This window comes from Podarcis tiliguerta (assembly GCF_965153285.1).
Source record: "Podarcis tiliguerta genome assembly, chromosome: 4".
Classification (NCBI taxonomy): domain Eukaryota; kingdom Metazoa; phylum Chordata; class Lepidosauria; order Squamata; family Lacertidae; genus Podarcis; species Podarcis tiliguerta.
The window spans coordinates 9,380,522-9,398,534 of record NC_139537.1 but is presented as its reverse complement, the minus strand read 5'-3'; the positions used below and the strand labels follow the sequence as shown (position 1 = coordinate 9,398,534).

Genomic DNA, 18,013 nt, shown 5'->3' with positions numbered 1-18,013 from the left:
GATTAAAAATACATTAAAATGTCACACATTAAAAACTTCCCTGAACAGGGCTGGCTTCAGATGTCTTCTAAATGTCAGGTAGTTGTTTATCTCTTTGACATCTGGTGGGAGGGCGTTTCACAGGGCAGGTGCCACCACCAAGAAGGCCCTCTGCCTGGTTCCCTGTAGCTTTGCTTCTCGCAGTGAGGGAACAGCCAGAAGGCCTTCAGAGCTGGACTTCAGCATCCGGGCAGAACGATGGGGGTGGAGACGCTCCTTCAGGTCTACTGGGCCGAGCCCATTTAGGTCTTTAAAGGTCAACACCAACACTTTGAATTGTGCTCGGAAATGTACTATTTTTAGATCCACGGGATGCATTGTCTCCAACCTTAACTCAAGACAGATCATCCCATGCTTTCAGAATGTTTTACTTCACATTCTGTACGACTTTGTTCCCATTGCATTCCTTGACTACTGCCAACTTGCATTAAGGATTTTAATTTTAAAAAATTAGCAGTCTTCACACAATAAGGTTTTGCAAAAGGCAGACTCTTTCATAATACGCAAAAGCAGAGACGAGGCGTTCCTGAAAAATGACACCCGCTTCCTTTGGGAGAAAGGGCAGGATATAATTGTAATATACAGACAATAAATTAAAATAAAACTGATTTCATTTCATAACTCTGAGACAAAGAATTCACACTAGATCCATTTCCTCCTTTGCATCCTAGAAGCAGTGATGGAGCTTCATGCTCCGGCACCGGGGGGGGGGGGGAGAGCAGGCGGGGGCGGGGCTGGTGCGCATCCTAGGGGCGCACCATTGTTCAGCCCAGACACTGAGGTCCAGCTCCAAGGGCCTTCTGGTGGTTCCCTCCCTGCGAGAAGTGAAGTTACAAGGAACCAGGCAGAGGGCCTTCTCGGTGGTGGCACCTGCCCTGTCGAACGCCCTCCCGTCAGATGTCAAGGAAATAAACAACTGTCTGACTTTGAGAAGACATCTGAAGGCAGCCCTGTTTAGGGAAGTTTTTAATGTTTGATGTTTTAAATATTTTGTTGGGAGCTGCCCAGAGTGGCTGGGGCAGCCCAGTCAGATGGACAGGGTACAAATACAAGAAGGAGGAGGAGGAGGAGAAGAAGAAGAAGGAGAGGAAGAAGAAGAAGAAGAAGAAGAAGGAGAGGAAGAAGAAGAAGTCCCACAGTGGTGGGCTTTTCCCTCCCAAGCAAGTCTGCATAGGATCACAAGTTTTTATTACTACCATTTCTGAATAATCAATTTGCTTTGCCTCACAAAACCATTATTTTCTTTCATCAGACCTGGAAGAAATCTCTGCGGATTCCACAAACCCAAGAAATGAAAAGGAGTGAATATGGAACACTTGCACAACTTGAAATGAATGGATTTTATACCATAATTATATGACACTTCTGGCGAAGAGAAAGTGTGTATCATAAAAAAGAGGGCGAGTATTTTGTTCAGTATAAAGCTGAGTACCAGATCTCAGAAATACCATAACCGTCATGCTGAATCGGGTCAAAGTCCTACCGCTCCCAGATTTATGTCTCCGGCAATGTGCAGTCAAATGACTCAGAGAAGCCTGCAAGTCAGGTATAATGAAATGGCCAGTCTCAGTCCCTCTCTCTCTCTCTTACCCAGCTTGTGCCCAGTAATGACAGGTATACTGAGGCCCCTATTTACAGAAACACAATTTTAGTTAATATGGCCGATAGTCAATGGCAGACCTAGCCTTCATGAAAGAGCCCAAGTCATCTTAATAACAGCCATAGCACCCATGCCAAGACAGTCAATAAGTTCAAAGTATGGTGGCTTCTTTTCTTTGACTTACACTCATCTTCTCTGACTTACACTGGACACCCAGTGAACTTAAGAACAGTGGCATAGCGTGGGTTGCTGGTGTCCGGGGCAGGAAAGCTGCCAATACTGCCAAAAGGTGCCCCCCCCCCGCCAGCTAAGAGGGGCCATGTTGCACAACCCACCCACCCATGCAGGGTGGAGCCTGGCCAGCCAACGCAGCCCTTGGTGAGAGACTCATCCTGACACCCACGAAGAAGAGTGCTGGACCGGGCTGCGCTGGGGTTGCCCACTGTGGGCTTGGGCTGCTCTGCCGCCTTTGCCGGGGTAGAGCGAGGATCCCCCAAAAGCTAGCGCCTGCACAGGGGCACCTGGTTGCACCCCCTCAGAATTTTGAACCCAGGGCCATGGCCCCCAGGACCTCCCCGCTCCCCTAAACCATGCCACTGCTTGATCAGACCCATGACCCATCTAATCCAGCACCTTCACAGGAGACTTTGCTTACAGCTGGTGTTTGTACAGTGGTTAGCATCCCAGAGAGCCCCGGGTTCAAATCTGACCTTGAGCCAATCACTCTCTCTGCCCAACCAACCCACGAGATTATTGCAAGGATAAAAGGTACAGGTGCACATCTATTTCTTATTGCATTGACATCCTGACTTTCTTCCAATTTGCTCAAGGCGACATGCACTCCCCAATTCACAACAGCCTTGCCAGGTAGATTAGACAGAGTCTTGAAGCCCAGTGAGCTTGGGTTTGAACCCGTCTCCCAGGTCCTAGTCTGACACACTAACCACTACTGGAGAACCTTTCACAATACTGTGCGCTCCGTAAAGAAATGGCAGAACGTAATAAATAAATGCATTTATTTACTGCACCACAACTGCACTTCTCTGATGGCTCTAATTCTGCAGCCGTTCTTATTACAGAAGTACGTGGTGGTGACAGAATGGAGAGAGCATAAATTTCAGTCTGAGTTAGCAGCGAGGCAGCCTCGCCACCGGCGCTCCCCCTGGACTTCTTCTTGCATCATGTCAATAAGCCTGACAACTTTTTTGTTTTCGCCAAGGGTTTGTTCTGCTGCAGGAACATTCCTCCATCTTTCCACACTTGCTATTCCCTCCGCAGACTCACCTGTCTCGCCAAAACCTGACCACACGGTTACTTTGTTCACAAGAGGGCGGCAGCCCCAGGGAAAAGGACGAGTGACCGGAACAAAAAATCAAGAATGGTGCTCCAAAATCGGTTCCCAAAACCACATCTCGGCCTTGGAAGAGATGAAGTTTCTGCATTGCAGGGCGTTGGATTTGGTGACCCTTTGGGTCCCTTCCGCCTCTACGATTCTAAGTCACCCTCCAGGAAAAAAAGAGCAGCACTGAGCATGTGCAGAGTGCATCTTAAGCAGCTAGAAGACAACGTAGGAAGAGCGCAGCTGCATTAACCCAAAGATCGATGGTCACTTTCCCTGCCGGACCCCTCCGGAAAGACCACAAAGTGGGGGCAACAGGGCAACTGCCCTCTTCTGTCATTTGCCACCCAGCCTCAAGCACTCAGGGGTATACTGCCGCTAAACATGGCTAGCAGAGCCGCATCTAACCTCCATGAATTCAGCTGCGATCCCTGCATTGCACGGGGTTGGTCTAGATGACCCGACGGGCCCCTTTCCAACTCTACGAAGAAAGAGGGGTCAAAACGAGGGATTCGCACGGAGATTCTGAGCCGAGGAAGCTCCCCAAACCCGAAGGACCAGATGGGGCCACCCTGCGCCCATTTACCTGGCTGCAATTTCCCCTCCCGCTTGCAAAACCCAGCGGCGCTTCATCGCAGGGGAACCTTCCGCACTGCACGCGCGCGTTACCATTGCGCAAAACGGGGAGCCGTGGGGAGGCAAGCGAGGAAGGGAGGGAGGCGGCCGTTCACTTACTTGTCTCTCCAGGTGCAGAAGACGCCGTTGCAAATAATAATAATAATAATAATAGCAACGCCCCACTTTTCCTCCAGCGCCCCGCTTGCAAAAAAACCAACCAACCCAGACTTGGTGGTGCAGAGGAAAAGCGCCCCAGGAGCTGCTTTGCTGCAACCGGCGCGCATCACCAGGGAACCACCTCCGGCTGCTTTCGGAGATGGGCTCGCTCTGTGGGTTTGTTTTTCTCCCCCCTCCCTCCCCCCGAGTCACAATTCCAGGGCTGCGTCCCCTTTAACACCAGCTGATCGCCGGCCGCCTTTGCCCCGGAGCCGGCTGGGAGTTGTAGTCCCGTCCCCGGCCCGCGGCGCTGGCACCGGAGGCGCCCAGGAAATACAGTTCCCACGGAGCATTGCGGCCGGCTGGAGTTTCCCTTCGTCTCCTAGGCAGGGCAGATCCACCTCTCTCTCTTCCTCCCCTCCCCAGTCCACCCAAGCTTTCCCATCGTGTTTTTTTCCTCTCTCTCCCCTTCCCCACCCCAAAGAAGCATCTGCGACAGTGGTCCAGCAGGTTGGCAGCGCGACAGGTAAGTGATGCGAAAGATCCAGGTGCGCAAAAGAGGACGGAGGATGCAGGGGGGAAGCCCTCCAATGAATGGGATGCTGGCTGGTCGCAGGAGAGATCAGCAGGGGGATCCCAAAGGCTGGGCCCCTCAGAGGCATGCCTTTGGCTCAAGGTTCATGATACACCTTGATGGGGTTTTTTGTTTGTTTGTTTGGGGGGGCGCTTTTAAAACCCAGCTGGCTCAGAAGTCACATTTCTAAGGAAAACTGTTGGAAAGTTCCTCTGGCGCTAGGGAAAGGAGAGCTGCATCTGTTGAGTTTCCACCTGTCAGGCAGGTGACAAGGTAGCAGACGTGTGCCAGGTCCTTTTCCGGTTTGACTTTGTCCTTCCACTTTGGTACCCAAAGGTGCTCCCAAGCCGACTGCATATACACGCTTACATAAACTGTTGATATCAAGGCAACATGTCCGTATCTAAACGTCTTCCAACATTATGTTCAAGTTTGTAAACCACTCTTAAATTATGCAGAGCAACAAGGCCCCTACACAACAGTAAAAGGTATATTCATATTATTTCCCCCACCATGTTATCTTACAATAGTCCATAAAAGGACCCAGCTCTATTACAAAGTCTGCTGTCATCCCAAAATCGTTGTTTTTAGACTTTCTGCTGTCTGGTCATTTTTTTTATTCAATCTCTGCATGCAAATGCCTTTACTTTCTCCAGCTATTTGCAGTACTTATTTCTGCTCTAAGTTACTGAGATCGTTTAGATGTGTGTTTGCGTAGAGACATAAAAATATACCCATTTATAACCTAGGCTCTTTTCTTTCTTTCTTTACTCATTATAGGGAGTTGTGATAGTCCAGTGGCTAGAGAGATGGCCTTGGAAGTTTGAGACGCAATTTTATGCCACAGCTTTAGCTGTGAAGGTGACCGGGGGCTTTGGGGTCAGTCACTATTTTTCTGTCTAACCTACCTCGCAAAGTTGTTGTTGCATGAAAATGCCATCCGCTTTGGAGGAGAGGCAGACAGGCAGGCCATGAATGAGACATAAATAAACCCTCTGCAGTTGACCGTATTACTTCTGTTTTGGAGAAGGGAAACCATGATTAAAAATTGCCCAGAGCCTCTCAGCAATTTCCATTGCCAAGGTGGGGCTGAGATCCAGGTCTCTCATTCTGCTCACAACACCATCCAAACTCTAGGGAGAGACCAGCTCATTTGTACAACATCTGTCTCACATGCAGAAGGCCCCAGGTATCTCCTGTTTTGAAAAAGGAATTGGATAACAGGTAATGTGGAAGAACCTTCTCACACGTACTACTGTCAAGTCAGATTTCCCCATCTTATATTTGTGCAGCTGGTTACTCCTGCCTAAGATTAGAACCGGCACCCCCAACCTTCAGCCCTCCAGATGTTTTGGACTACAATTCCCATCATCCCTGACCACTGGTCCTGTTAGCTAGGGATGATGGGAGTTGTAGTCCCAAAACATCTGGAGGGCCGAGTTTGCCTATGCCTGGGTTAGAGGGTTGGATTAGGACAGGCATCCCCAACCTTTGGCCCTCCAGATGTTTTGGACTACAATCCCCATCATCCCTGACCACTGGTCCTGTTAGCTAGGGATGATGGGAGTTGTAGGCCAAAATATTTGGAGGGATGCAGGTTGGGGATGCCTAAGTTTAGAACCTTAGATTTGTCCTTACTGAAATGCATTTTGTTACTAAGTTTTGGCCCAATTCACCAATCTTTTCAGGGCATCTTGAATTCAAATTCTGTCTTCTGCAGTGTCATCTGCCAATTAGATGAGCATCCCCTCAATTCCTGCTTCCAAGTCATTTATAAAGACGTTGAACAACAGCGGGCCCTGGACATAACACTGCAGCACCTCCATTTGTCACTTTTTTTCCAGAATGATATGAGGAACCATTAGTGAGTGGTCTTTGGGTTTGGTCAGTAAACCAACTACAAATCAGCCTAACAGTTACCTCGTCCAGCCCATATTTTACCAGCTTTAACATGAGTATATCATGGAGGACTTTGTCAAGGTCTTACTGAAATCAAGATACACTATCTCCACAGCATTCCCCTGATCCACCAAGCTTGTATCTCTATCAAAGCTTGTAACTCTATCTTCTGGCACGACTTGTTTTTGAGAAACCCATGCTGGGTCTTAGTAATCAAGGCATCCCTTTATAAGTGCTCACAGACCGACCACTCAATTATCTGTTCTAGGACTTTTCCTGGTATCGACGTCAAGCTGATCTCTCGCTAGTTATCAGGATCAACACTGGCCTATCTCTAGTCTCTAGTCTGCAGAAACCTCACCTGTTCTCCAAGAATTCTCAAAGATTGTAAACAGAGGCTCTGAGATTATATCCGCAAATTCCTTTAGTACCCTTGGGTGCAGCTTGGGTGGAGATTTGAATTTGTTTATAGTAGGTACGTGTTCCCTTCTCTCTTTCACCCAATAGCATTTCTCTGTCTTCTCCATGCAGAGGACCTACTGCTTGCTTGTTCTTCCTCTTGCTTTGAACATATCCAAAGAAACCTTATTCTTATTCTTAACCTTTTTTGAAAGTCTGAGCTCATTCCGAGCTTTAGCCCGCCTGACCTTCTCCCTGCGACTGTTTGCTGTTTGCATAGTAGTACAATGAAGTCGGACGTGGGTGGCGCTGTGGGTTAAACCACAGAGCCTAGGAGTTGCTGATCAGAAGGTCGGCGGTTCGAATCCCCGCAATGGGGTGAGCTCCCGTTGCTCGGTCCCTGCTCCTGTCCACCTAGCAGTTCGAAAGCACATCAAAGTGCAAGTAGATAAATAGGTACCACTTCAGCGGGAAGGTAAACAGCGTTTCCGTGCACTGCTCTGGTTCGCCAGAAGTGGCTTAGTCATGCTGGCCACATGACCCGGAAGCTGTACGCCGGCTCCCTCAGCCAATAAAGCGAGATGAGCACCACAACCCCAAAGTCGGTCACGACTGGACCTAATGGTCAGGGGTCCCTTTACCCTTTACCTTTACAGTGAAGTCATAAATGCACTTCTGTGAGGAGGGAATTTCATTGTTTAGGGGCCGCAACAGAGAAGCCCCTGTCCCTTGCTACACCCACTACCACCACCTTGATCTTGCAAGGGCAGCAGATTTTAACACACAAGAGGATCTGTAGGGAAGGAGAAGGCCTTTCAGATATTTGGAGCTTAAGTTTAGAACTTTTAAACACTAATGGGATGCTGCCAGGTTACATGTAACAGGTGAGGGTAAAGATGCTCTGTCTGAGATGAAGCGATGTTCCTAGTCAGAGTAGGAAATAGTAGCTAATGGGCAAATAGTCTGACAACTTCTTCTATCTTAGGCAGAAAGAGGGATGCTATACTTTCTGGCAGATCTGTTTGGATACGAGCCAGTGTGGTGTAGTGGTTAAGAGCGGTAGTCTCGTAATCTGGGGAACCGGGTTCACGTCTCCGCTCCTCCACATGCAGCTGCCGGGTGACCCTGGGCTAGTCACACTTCTTTGAAGTCTCTCAGCCCCACTCACCTCACAGGGTGTTTGTTGTGGGGGAGGAAGGGAAAGGAGATTGTTAGCCGCTTTGAGACTCCTTAAAGGGAGTGAAAGGCGGGATATCAAATCCAAACTCTTCTTCTTTTTCTTCTTGTCTGCTGGGTCCACATTAGAATTTCTTCTAAATGCGAAGTTGCTGAAAGCCAAGATAATTGCAAGACCTGAGCTGCACGCAAAGCCTTTTGCAGGACCTCAGCTCCTTGGAAAGATGAATGTAGCTAGACCAGGCTTGTTAGAGGCTGTTGTTGTTTAGTCGTTTAGTCGTGTCTGACTCTTCGTGACCCCCTGGACCAGAGCACGCCAGGCACTCCTGTCTTCCACTGCCTCCCGCAGCTTGGTCAAACTCATGCTGGTAGCTTCGAGAACAGGACCTTTGTTGGCAAGGTGATGTCTCTACTTTTTAAGATGCTGTCTAGGTTTGTCATTGCTTTTCTCCCAAGAAGCAGGCGTCTCTTAATTTCGTGGCTGCTGTCACCATCTGCAGTGATCATGGAGCCGAAGAAAGTAAAATATCTCACTGCCTCCATTTCTCCCCTTCTATTTGCCAGGAGGTGATGGGCCCAGTGGCCATGATCTTCATTTTTTTGATGTTGAGCTTCAGACCATATTTTGCGCTCTCCTCTTTCACTCTCAATAAAAGGTTCTTTAATTCCTCCTCACTTTCTGCCATCAAGGTTGTGTCATCTGCATATCTGAGGTTGTTGATATCTCTTCTGGCAATCTTAATTCCGGCTAGGGATTCATCCAGCCCAGCCTTTCGCATGATGACTTCTGCATATAAGTTAAATAAGCAGGGAGACACTATACAGCCTTGTCGTACTCCTTTCCCAATTTTGAACCAATCAGTTGTTCCATATCCAGTTCTAACTGTAGCTTCTTGTCCCACGTAGAGATTTCTTGTTAGAGGCAAGGTAAAATTAAATTAAGGTTGCGACGATCTCTGCACTTAATTGAGAGTAAGCTTGGCTGAATTCACGGAAACTTCCTTCTGAGTTATCATGATTGAGATCGGGCCAGGGGACAGACCCTGATGGCTGAACCAGTTTTTTAGTTTTTGTGTCTGAGGGCAGACAGCAATTGGTAAATCATCTGTTAATACACAGCTCGTTCCTTTTATCTAAGAGCACAAACCTGGATTACCTATGATCGTATCTTTAAAGGTAGGACTGGTTTTAAGGGATTAAAGGTATAACGAGATGGGGCCAAAAATATCGGACAGGATATGTGCAAATATACCTTGATTAGCTGCGCCTTGCCTTACAATACAACCCCAAAGATAAACATGGAGATATTTTGGAAGGAAGGTTTTTTTTAGGGTGAGTTTTAAAGTGTGGTTGAGGCTGCGGTGGCCTTAAGGTTGCTTATGTATTTACATGTCTAACCCTCTTCTGGACGCCCCAGGGCTCAGAGGAACTTACATCAACTGCAGGTTGTTTTTGCAGGTGGCACTTCCGTAACAAGGCTTTTGACAATTTGACATCCTCCAGATGTCTTGAACTGCAACTACAACTCCCATCAGCACCGGACACCATGGCCAGTGGTGCTGTCAGGGATGCTGGGAGTCAGTCCAGCAATATCTGGAGTGCCACAGGTTACTCACCTGGTCTGCACTGACTGACAACGACTCCAGGGATTTCAGAACCTAAGAATATACGGTTGCACCTTGTTTTTCGAGCAGTTAGTTCTCGAACATTTTGGCTCTCAAACGCTGCAAACCCAGAAGTGAGTGTTCTGGTTTGCGAACTATTTTTGGAAGCCGTACATCCAATGCGGCTTCCGATTGGCTACAGGAGCTTCCTGCAGCCAATCGGAAGCCGTGCTTTCGTTTCCAAATGTTTTGGAAGTTGAATGGACTTCCGGAAAGGATTCCGTTTGACGTCCAAGGGACGACTGTAGTAAGAGTCTTCTCTATCCAGCCATTCGCCCTTGCCCTCCAACATTTCTCTCCTAAAGGAGGGATTATTTCTTCTTCTTCTTCTTCTTCTTCTTCTTCTTCTTCTTCTTCTTCTTCTTCTTCACCCCACCCATCTGACTTGGTTGCCCCAGTCACTCTGAGTGGCTTCCGACATATATAAAAACATACTAAAATGTTAAACTTCAGATAACTATATACATACAAGTCTCATTCCTTTGCACTGAGCTGTGGCTCTTTCATAGCCTTTCCTACGTAGACAAGCACAAAATCGTCCCCCAAGTTAGCCATCACTCCACACAGAGAGTATCCTTGCTTCAGGTTAAATACAGAACAGCTCTGACCAGTTGTTTGACATTTTTTCAAGGTCAGTTAAGCCCCTGCTGTGCAGATAGTTATTTTAAAAACAAAGTGGGTGGAATCTGCGCAGGAGCAAAAGTTAACCAGAGCAGCCACTTGTTTCAAAGCTGGGCCGTCGGGTCGGACAAGCACAGAGCAGGTCAAGGAAGCAAATATCCACATAGGACACAAAGGTCCTTCACCAGCGACCTTTGTCTCATATGCGCACCAACATTTTTAACCCAAGGAGCCAGTTTCCTACCTGCGATTCCGTTATCCTCCAGGTATTATGTAGGCCTCAAGTCGGTGATGGCTAAACTTCAGTATACCTGAAGGAGCATCTCCACCCCCATTGCTCAGGCCGGACACTGAGGTCCAGCTCAGAGGGCCTTCTGGCAGTTCCCTCACTGCGAGAAGTGAAGCCACAGAGAACCAGGCAGAGGGCCTTCTCGGTAGTGGCACCCACCCTGTGGAAGGCCCTCCCACCAGATGCCAAGGAGAGAAACAACTACAGTCATACCTCAGGTTACAGATGCTTCAGGTTGCGTTTTTTCAGGTTACAGACGTGCCAAAACCCAGAAGTACTGGAACGGGTTACTTCCAGGTTTCGGCGGTCGCACATGTGCAGAAGTGCTAAATCGCTCTTTGCGCGTGTGCAGAAGTGCCAAATTGCAATCTGCACGTGCGCAGACGCAGCGCTGCAGGTTGCGAATTCTGCAGGTTGCGAACGTGCCTCCCGCACATATCACATTCACAACCTGAGCATCCACTGTACCTGACTTTTAGAAGACATCTGAAAACAGCCCTGTATTGTGAAGTTTTTAAACATTTGACGTTTTATTATGTTTTTATATTTTGCTGGAAGCTGCCCAGAGTGGCTGGGAAACCCAGCCAGACGGGCGGGGTATTATTATTATTACAGTGGTACCATAGTTCTTGAACTTAATCTGTTCCGAGAGTCCGTCCGACTCTTGAAACCGTTTGAAAACCAAGGCACGGCTTCCGATTGGCTGAAGGAGCTTCCTGCACTCAAGCAGAAGCAACGTCAGATGTTTGGCTTCCGAAAAGCGTTCACAAACCGGAACACTTATTTTCTGGTTTGCAGCGTTCAGGAGCTGATTTCTTTGGCAACTAAGCTGTTCAGGAACTAAGGTTCCACTGTATATGCCTCTTAATTACGCACCAGCATAATGGCATTTTGTCCCCTTGGCAATGGGCACCTATTATTTTGCGCTTCAGAGGCTTAACAACAACTCAGGTCGTCTCCAGCTGAATTGTTGTTTAGATGTTTACGGCTGATACAACATACAATGAAGGGTTTTTATGATTTCTAATTTTCTTCAATGATCGGTCTTACATATTTTTACATGCCCTTCCTCGCCACTTAGATAGTTTCCTTTGAGCAGTATACACATTCTTCACATTGTTTTATTTATTTGTTATTTGTTCATTTATTAATTGCTTCCTCTAAAACATTTAGAAGCAATTGAACAATAAAAGCATAAACAAAGCAAAAATCAGACCCAACTTCCCATAAGAGGCATCTATCTGTTTGGTCACTGTGAGAATTAGATGGTGGACTACCTTCTTAGGAATATATGGCTGACCACTATTGGACTTAGGACACAGCTACATTAGTTTTTGGGACGCGGGTGGCGCTGTGGTTTAAACCACAGAGCCTAGGACTTGCAGATAAGAAGGTCAGCGGTTCGAATCCCCGTGACGGAGTGAGCTCCCATTGCTCGGTCCCTGCTCCTGCCAACCTAGCAGTTCGAAAACACGTCAAAGTGCAAGTAGATAAATAGGTACCGCTCCAGTGGGAAGGTAAACGGCGTTTCCGTACGCTGCTTTGGTTCGCCAGAAGAGGCTTAGTCATGCTGGCCACCTGACCCGGAAGCTGTACGCCGGCTCCCTCGGCCAGTAAAGCGAGATGAGCGCCGCAACCCCAGAGTCATCCACGACTGGACCTAATGGTCAGGGGTCCCTTTACCTTTTACATTAGTTTTAAATGTGTTATAACACCGTGACACCAGATGGCGCTGTAGAGTTTGATCCTTCGCTAATGTGATTTCCCATTATGAGCTTTGCAACGTGTTTTCCCAAAACTTTTTTTTAATGTGTCTAGATCCAGCCTTAGAATGCAGACGGATAACTTGTGCTCATCCAGCAAAACAATTCTTGCATTTCTTATCCCTCATGTTTCCCTTGACACCCTAACTGGATTACTCCCTTCAAGATCACTCTTACCTCACGGATGGGCCGGTGAAATGGTCTTTCCAGCCTCAGATCTCACCTGACGCAGTGAATAAAGAGTCGTGAGGAAAGGCCCGTCCACGCAGCCAACTGTTATTCTTCTCTTCCATAACATGCAAGGGTTCAGCACGTCGTGTCATAATGGCTTGAAGAGGGTCTGAAAGTTCTGACTCCTAACACACCTTTCCGTAACCTGTGGTACAGTGATACCTTGGTTCACAAACTTAATCTGTTCCAGATTTGGAACCAAAGTGTTCCAAAACCAAGGTGTGCTTTCCCATAGAAAGTAAAGAAAAACAAATTAATCCATTCCAGACTCTTAAAAACAACCCCTAAAACAGCAATTCAACATGAATTTTACTAACAAGACCATTGATCCATAAAATGAAAGCAATAATCAATGTGCTGTACTATAAAATAAATAAGTCAGTATTGTAGATAATTTTTTTTAAAAAAAACTTCTTACCTGCACTGATGATAGTCGTTGTTTGGATGGGGGGCTTTAATCCATTTCCACAGTCACACAATCAATCAATCAATCAATCAATCAGTAGCTGAACTGGGTTCCACACAGTCACAAAAACAGATTAACCGAAAAACCCTCAAAAACACAGAATACATAGCATAAACAAAAGCACCAAACTTAATCCGTTCCGGAACTTTGTTTGACTTCCGAAATGTTTAAAAACCAAAGCACAGCTTCTGATTGGTGCAGCCGCCCCTGAAACAATAGCCGACAACCACATCGGACGTTCGGCTTTCGAAAAACGTTAGAAAACCGGAACACTTACTTCCTGGTTTTTGGTGTTTGAGAACCAAGGCATTTGAGAACCAAGGCCCCTAAGTAGGGTCCTCAGATTGTCATTGTACTCCAACACCCATCAGTCCCAGCCAAGAAGGGGTGATGGGAGTTTCGTTAGCAAATTTCTCTTCCTTTCTTCCTGACATGTATACCCCACAAGAGCTCAAGGCGGCATACGTGGTTTTCATTCCTCTGTTTCATCCTCGCAATAACCCTGTGGGTATGGATTTGAACCCAGGTCTCCCAAGTCCTAGTGTGACTTTCTAACTATGCTAGCTTTGTGCCGATTAATAAATTAGCAGACGTTGTAAAGGTACCTTGTCTCCTAATGGTATCTGCTCTCGGCAGAAGACCTAGTGGTGGACTTGAGTGCAGCTTCTTGAATTTACAGCCCTGAGATTTCCAACGGGGAAATTGTCGTTGACTTTGAGGCAAACTGGCGTTCAAGGCTGATGACCAGTTACTACGGGTCTCCATTTCCCTGTACCCAAGAACTCATTCACACAGATTCATACCATCAGCTGATTTCCTCTTCACTGCGTTACTCAGAAGTTGGAAGCCTGGTGGCAACTGAACGTGCAAAGTAGCTATGCTGAAAAGTGTTGTTGGAGGTGATGATCTCTCCTTCCTTGGGAGGTTTTTAAGCAGAGGTTGGGTGGGCATCTGTCCTGCATGCTTTAGCTGAGATTCCCAACTCTACAATTCTATGATTCTGTAATACAGCATTCTAGGTGCTAGTAAAGGTAAAGGGACCCCTGACCATTAAGTCCAGTCGTGACCGACTCTGCGGTTGCGGCGCTCATCTCGCTTTATTGGCCGAGGGAGCCGGTGTACGGCTTCTGGGTCATGTGGCCAGCATGACTAAGCCGCTTCTGGCGAAACCAGAGCAGTGCACGGAAACAGCGTTTACCTTCCCACCGGAGTGGTACCTATTTATCTACTTGCACTGTGACGTGCTTTTGAACTGCTAGGTTGGCAGGAGCAGGGACCGAGCAACGGGAGCTCACTCCGTCACAGAGATTCGAACCGCCGACCTTCTGATCGGCAAGTCCTAGGCTCTGTGGTTTAACCCACAGCGCCACCCGCGTTCCTTCTAGGTGCTAGTACAGGTGTGCAAAGCCCTAATCAGCTTCCAAAATAAGAAGAGTTTGGATTTGAAATCCCGCTTTAAACGTGCCGACGTGGGGATCCAGGGCACAGTCCTTCAATGGCTGCGCTCGTTTCTCTCCGGTCAGGGACAGAGGGTGGCGCTTGGGGGGGAATTGTCATCGCGCCACTCCTTGGTGTGTGGAGTACCTCAGGGTGTGATACTCTCCCCGATGCTTTTCAACATCTTTATGTGCCCACTCACCCAGCTTGTCCGGAGTTTTGGGCTGGGTTGCCATCAGTATGCTGATGACACCCAACTCTATCTGTTGATGGATGGCCATCCTGACTTGGCCCCAGACACACTGACCAGATGTTTGGAAGCTGTGGCTGGATGGTTACGTGGGAGCCGGTTGAAGTTAAATTCTTCAAAGACAGAGGTCCTGTGGCTGGGACGGGACGATATGGGATTGGGGGGGGGGGACTCCCATCTCTTGCAGGGGCGCAATTAGTGCCAGCACCATCCGTTTGGGTGTAATCTTCGACACCTCCCTTTCCATGGAGGTGCAGATTGCAGCTATAACAAAGGCGGCATTTTTCCATGTCCGCCAAGCTAAGCAGTTGGCGCCTTACCTCTCTTGCCCTGACCTAGCCACTGTGATCCATGCGACGGTCACCTCCAGACTAGATTATTGAAACTTGCTGTACATGGGGCTGCCCTTGAGACTGACCCAGAAACTCCAGCGGGTGCAGAATGCTGCAGCGAGACTCTTTACGGGGTCCTCACTGCGAGATCACATTCACCCGGTGCTATACCAGCTGCACTGGCTCCCGGTGGAGTACAGGATCAGGTTTAAGGTGCTGGTTTTAACCTTTAAAGCCCTATACGGCCTAGGACCCTCATACCTACGGGACCGCCTCTCCTGGTATGTCCCATAGAGAAACTTACGGTCTTCAAATAAAAACATCTTGAAGGTCCACAGAGGTTAGGCTGGCCTCAACTAGAGCCAGGGCTTTTTTGGCTGTGGCTCCGATCTGGTGGAACGTTCTGTCACAAGAGACTAGGGCCCTGCGGGACTTGACATCTTTCCGCAGGGCCTGCAAGACAGAGCTGTTCCACCAGGCCTTTGGCCAGGGCACAGCCTGACTCCCTCCTTCGGCAATCTTCGCAGAGCTCTGGCCCAATGGTTGCCATTGGTTTGATTTGAATTAATTTTATAATGAATGATTTTAGAGTGTTGTGTTGTGTTGTGTTGTACTGTTGTACTGTTTTTTGTTGTTAGCCGCCCTGAGCCCAGCTTCGGCTGCGGAGGGCGGGATACAAGTAAAATTTATTATTATTATTATTATTCAGTACCCCAAGGAATCTCCAAGCAGCTAACAACCTCCTTTCCCTTCCTCCCCCACAACAAACACTCTGTGAGGTGAGTGGGGCTGAGAGACTTCACAGAAGTGTGACTGGCCCAAGGTCACCCAGCAGCTGCATGTGGAGGAGCAGAGACGCGAACCCGGTTCACCAGATTATGAGTCCACCGCTCTTAACCACCACACCACACTGGCTCTCAAAAGATCATCTCACCCGTTAGATACCCAACTGGCTATTGTGCTCTGCAGGAAAATACTTCCTGCTGATACTGTCAGGGACTGTCTGGAGACTGTGGAGTGGTGGCTAGGCAAACTGAGGAGTGGGGCACTGGGGGAAAGGGGGTTAGAAGCTGAAGGAAGAAGGGACCTGGGGGAGCCCGTAACAGCCAGGAGACAAGAGTCAGGCAGGATCAGCTGGAGGGTTGGAGAGTGAAGTGTAGGTCCAGGAGGACAAGAGGGATGGGTCCTTCTGGTGGAGAGTCAAGGGCTTTCACACCACCTTCTCCTCCTCATGTTCCTTCACCTCTCCTGCTCCACCAGAAGAGGACTGAAGAGGGAGGTAAATGGAAGAATTTTAATGCACTCAAGTTTCTCCCCCTCCAAAAAACCCCACCCCTAAACAATGCATGTGCTAATGTCTGATGCTCATTCCTTCCATCCCAGATCTGCTCCGGACATCCCTTCCTCCCACCATGTCAGAGCCTATAACGCTAAACGTTGGTGGGAAGCTGTACACAACATCGCTGTCCACCTTGACCAGCTTCCCAGACTCCATGCTGGGTGCCATGTTCAGCGGCAACCTGCCAACCAAGAGGGACAGCCAAGGCAACTGCTTCATCGACCGGGACGGCAAGGTTTTCCGCTACATCCTCAACTTCCTGAGAACCTCTCACCTGGACCTCCCAGAGGACTTCCAAGAAATGGGCCTGCTCCGCCGAGAAGCAGATTTCTACCAGGTCCAGCCGCTGATCGAGGCCTTGCAGGAGAAGGAGGTGGAGCTCTCTAGGGCGGAGAAGAATGCCATGCTCAACATCAGCTTGGACCAGAGGACTCAGACGGTTCACTTCACCGTCCGGGAAGCTCCCCAGATCTACAGCTTGTCCTCTTCCAACATGGAGGTGTTCAACGCTCACATCTTCAGCACCTCCAGTTTGTTCCTCAAACTTCTGGGCTCCAAGCTCTACTACTGTTTCAACGGCAACCTGTCCTCGATCTCCAGCTACCTGCAGGATCCGTACCACGTGACCTTGGATTGGGTTGCCAGCGTGGAAGGGCTGCCGGAAGAGGAGTACACCAGGCAGAACTTAAAGAGGTTGTGGGTCCTGCCGGCCAAGAAGCAGATCAACAGTTTCCAAGTGTTTGTAGAGGAGGTACTGAAAATCGCCATGAGCGATGGCTTCTGCGTCGACTCCTCTCACCCGCACGCCTCGGATTTTATGAACAATAAAATTATCCGGCTAATACGGTACAAGTAGGCGGGGCCTCTTCGCCCCCCATTCCGCCACACATAGCAACGATGCGCTGAGGTTCGTGTCTGAATGCGGGTTTACCTCTTCGAGCCCGCTTCACGAATCGTGCGCCCATAACCTGAATTACGAAGCTAGTTTTCTGCTTAACAGACTAACCAGTGTATGTCGAAACTCCAGATTAGGGATGTGTGACAGATTGGTTTGTGGGCCAGGTGGTAGCAGGGACTGAGGAAGATTTCTGGTTCCGTGTCAACCAATTGCCTTTCTTCTAAGATGCATCATAGGGAAGGGACGAGTCTCTTCCTGTGGGCACCGGCAATGGCATCAGCACCGGGAGCATTATGTACTGCCCTTGTTTACCCCCCTTGCATGTTCGATGCTATATTGTGCCTGGCGAGGAAGAGGCAGAAAGGGCGAGGGAGGAGGAATGTTAATGGATAAATCTGTTTCCCAAACGGCACAATGCCAGAATGAAGCTGTCCGTCCCTTATCTGTGCGGTTGACAGGGCAAAATAGCAATATTGAACTGTTTACACAGAGACTGGGAGTTGTGAAGAGATCCCACATTTTGTTTAATGACGGGTGACTCATCATCTTAACCTCTCTGCCTCATTTTTCCCACTGGGAAGAGACTTGGGCAATCTTAACTTACTATAAAGGGGCAGCCAAGAGGCTAAAGGCGGTTAAGGATGTCTTTGTTTGTGCAAGAGCTGGAGGATTCTGGGTGAGAGAGACTTTCTGACCCGAGCAGGGCATGATAGCCATTGGAGTTGATTCCCTCCTCGGTCATATTATAACGTCTCTGGCACGTAGATAGGAAATTGCCCTAGTTTCCCCAGTGCAGCAGTTTGCCTCCATGCTGTCGCTGTTTCCTTTAATGTGATTGGCCAGTTGTAAGATTCAAACGGTCTGAAGAGGTGGCCTCCGGGATATTTGGGGCTTTTGCCTGTGGTACAAAATGGAGCATGGCT

At 48.5% G+C, this 18,013-nt stretch overlaps 2 protein-coding genes across 7 annotated transcripts in view; one reads left to right on the top strand and one right to left on the bottom strand.

Annotated features, from left to right (window-relative positions):
• The window catches only part of USP35 (ubiquitin specific peptidase 35), a 43,631-nt gene extending 31,094 nt beyond the window's left edge, over window positions 1–12,537 (bottom strand). Inside the window, exons 1-3 of one of the 6 annotated variants that reach the window (XM_083436237.1) lie at window positions 3,714–3,835; window positions 2,924–3,194; window positions 1,523–1,667 (exon numbers count right to left, since the gene is read on the bottom strand). Coding sequence is in view for 1 of the 6 variants with exons in the window: in XM_083436232.1 (XP_083292358.1) it covers window positions 5,235–5,255 (21 nt within the window). In the remaining 5 variants the exon portion in view is untranslated. Of the gene's footprint in view, window positions 1–1,522; window positions 1,668–2,923; window positions 3,558–3,713; window positions 3,953–5,234; window positions 5,343–12,314 lie in introns of those variants that run through there. The other 5 variants (XM_083436232.1, XM_083436235.1, XM_083436233.1 and 2 more) reach the window with 5 other exon arrangements.
• Window positions 3,913–17,517, top strand: KCTD21 (potassium channel tetramerization domain containing 21; the record flags this gene model as incomplete). The annotated part of the gene is given in 3 exon segments (XM_083436668.1): window positions 3,913–3,937; window positions 3,940–4,278; window positions 16,237–17,517. Coding segments are annotated over 3 exon segments (1,176 nt in total). The 3' UTR covers window positions 17,049–17,517.
• Between the last annotated feature and the right edge of the window lie 496 nt (window positions 17,518–18,013).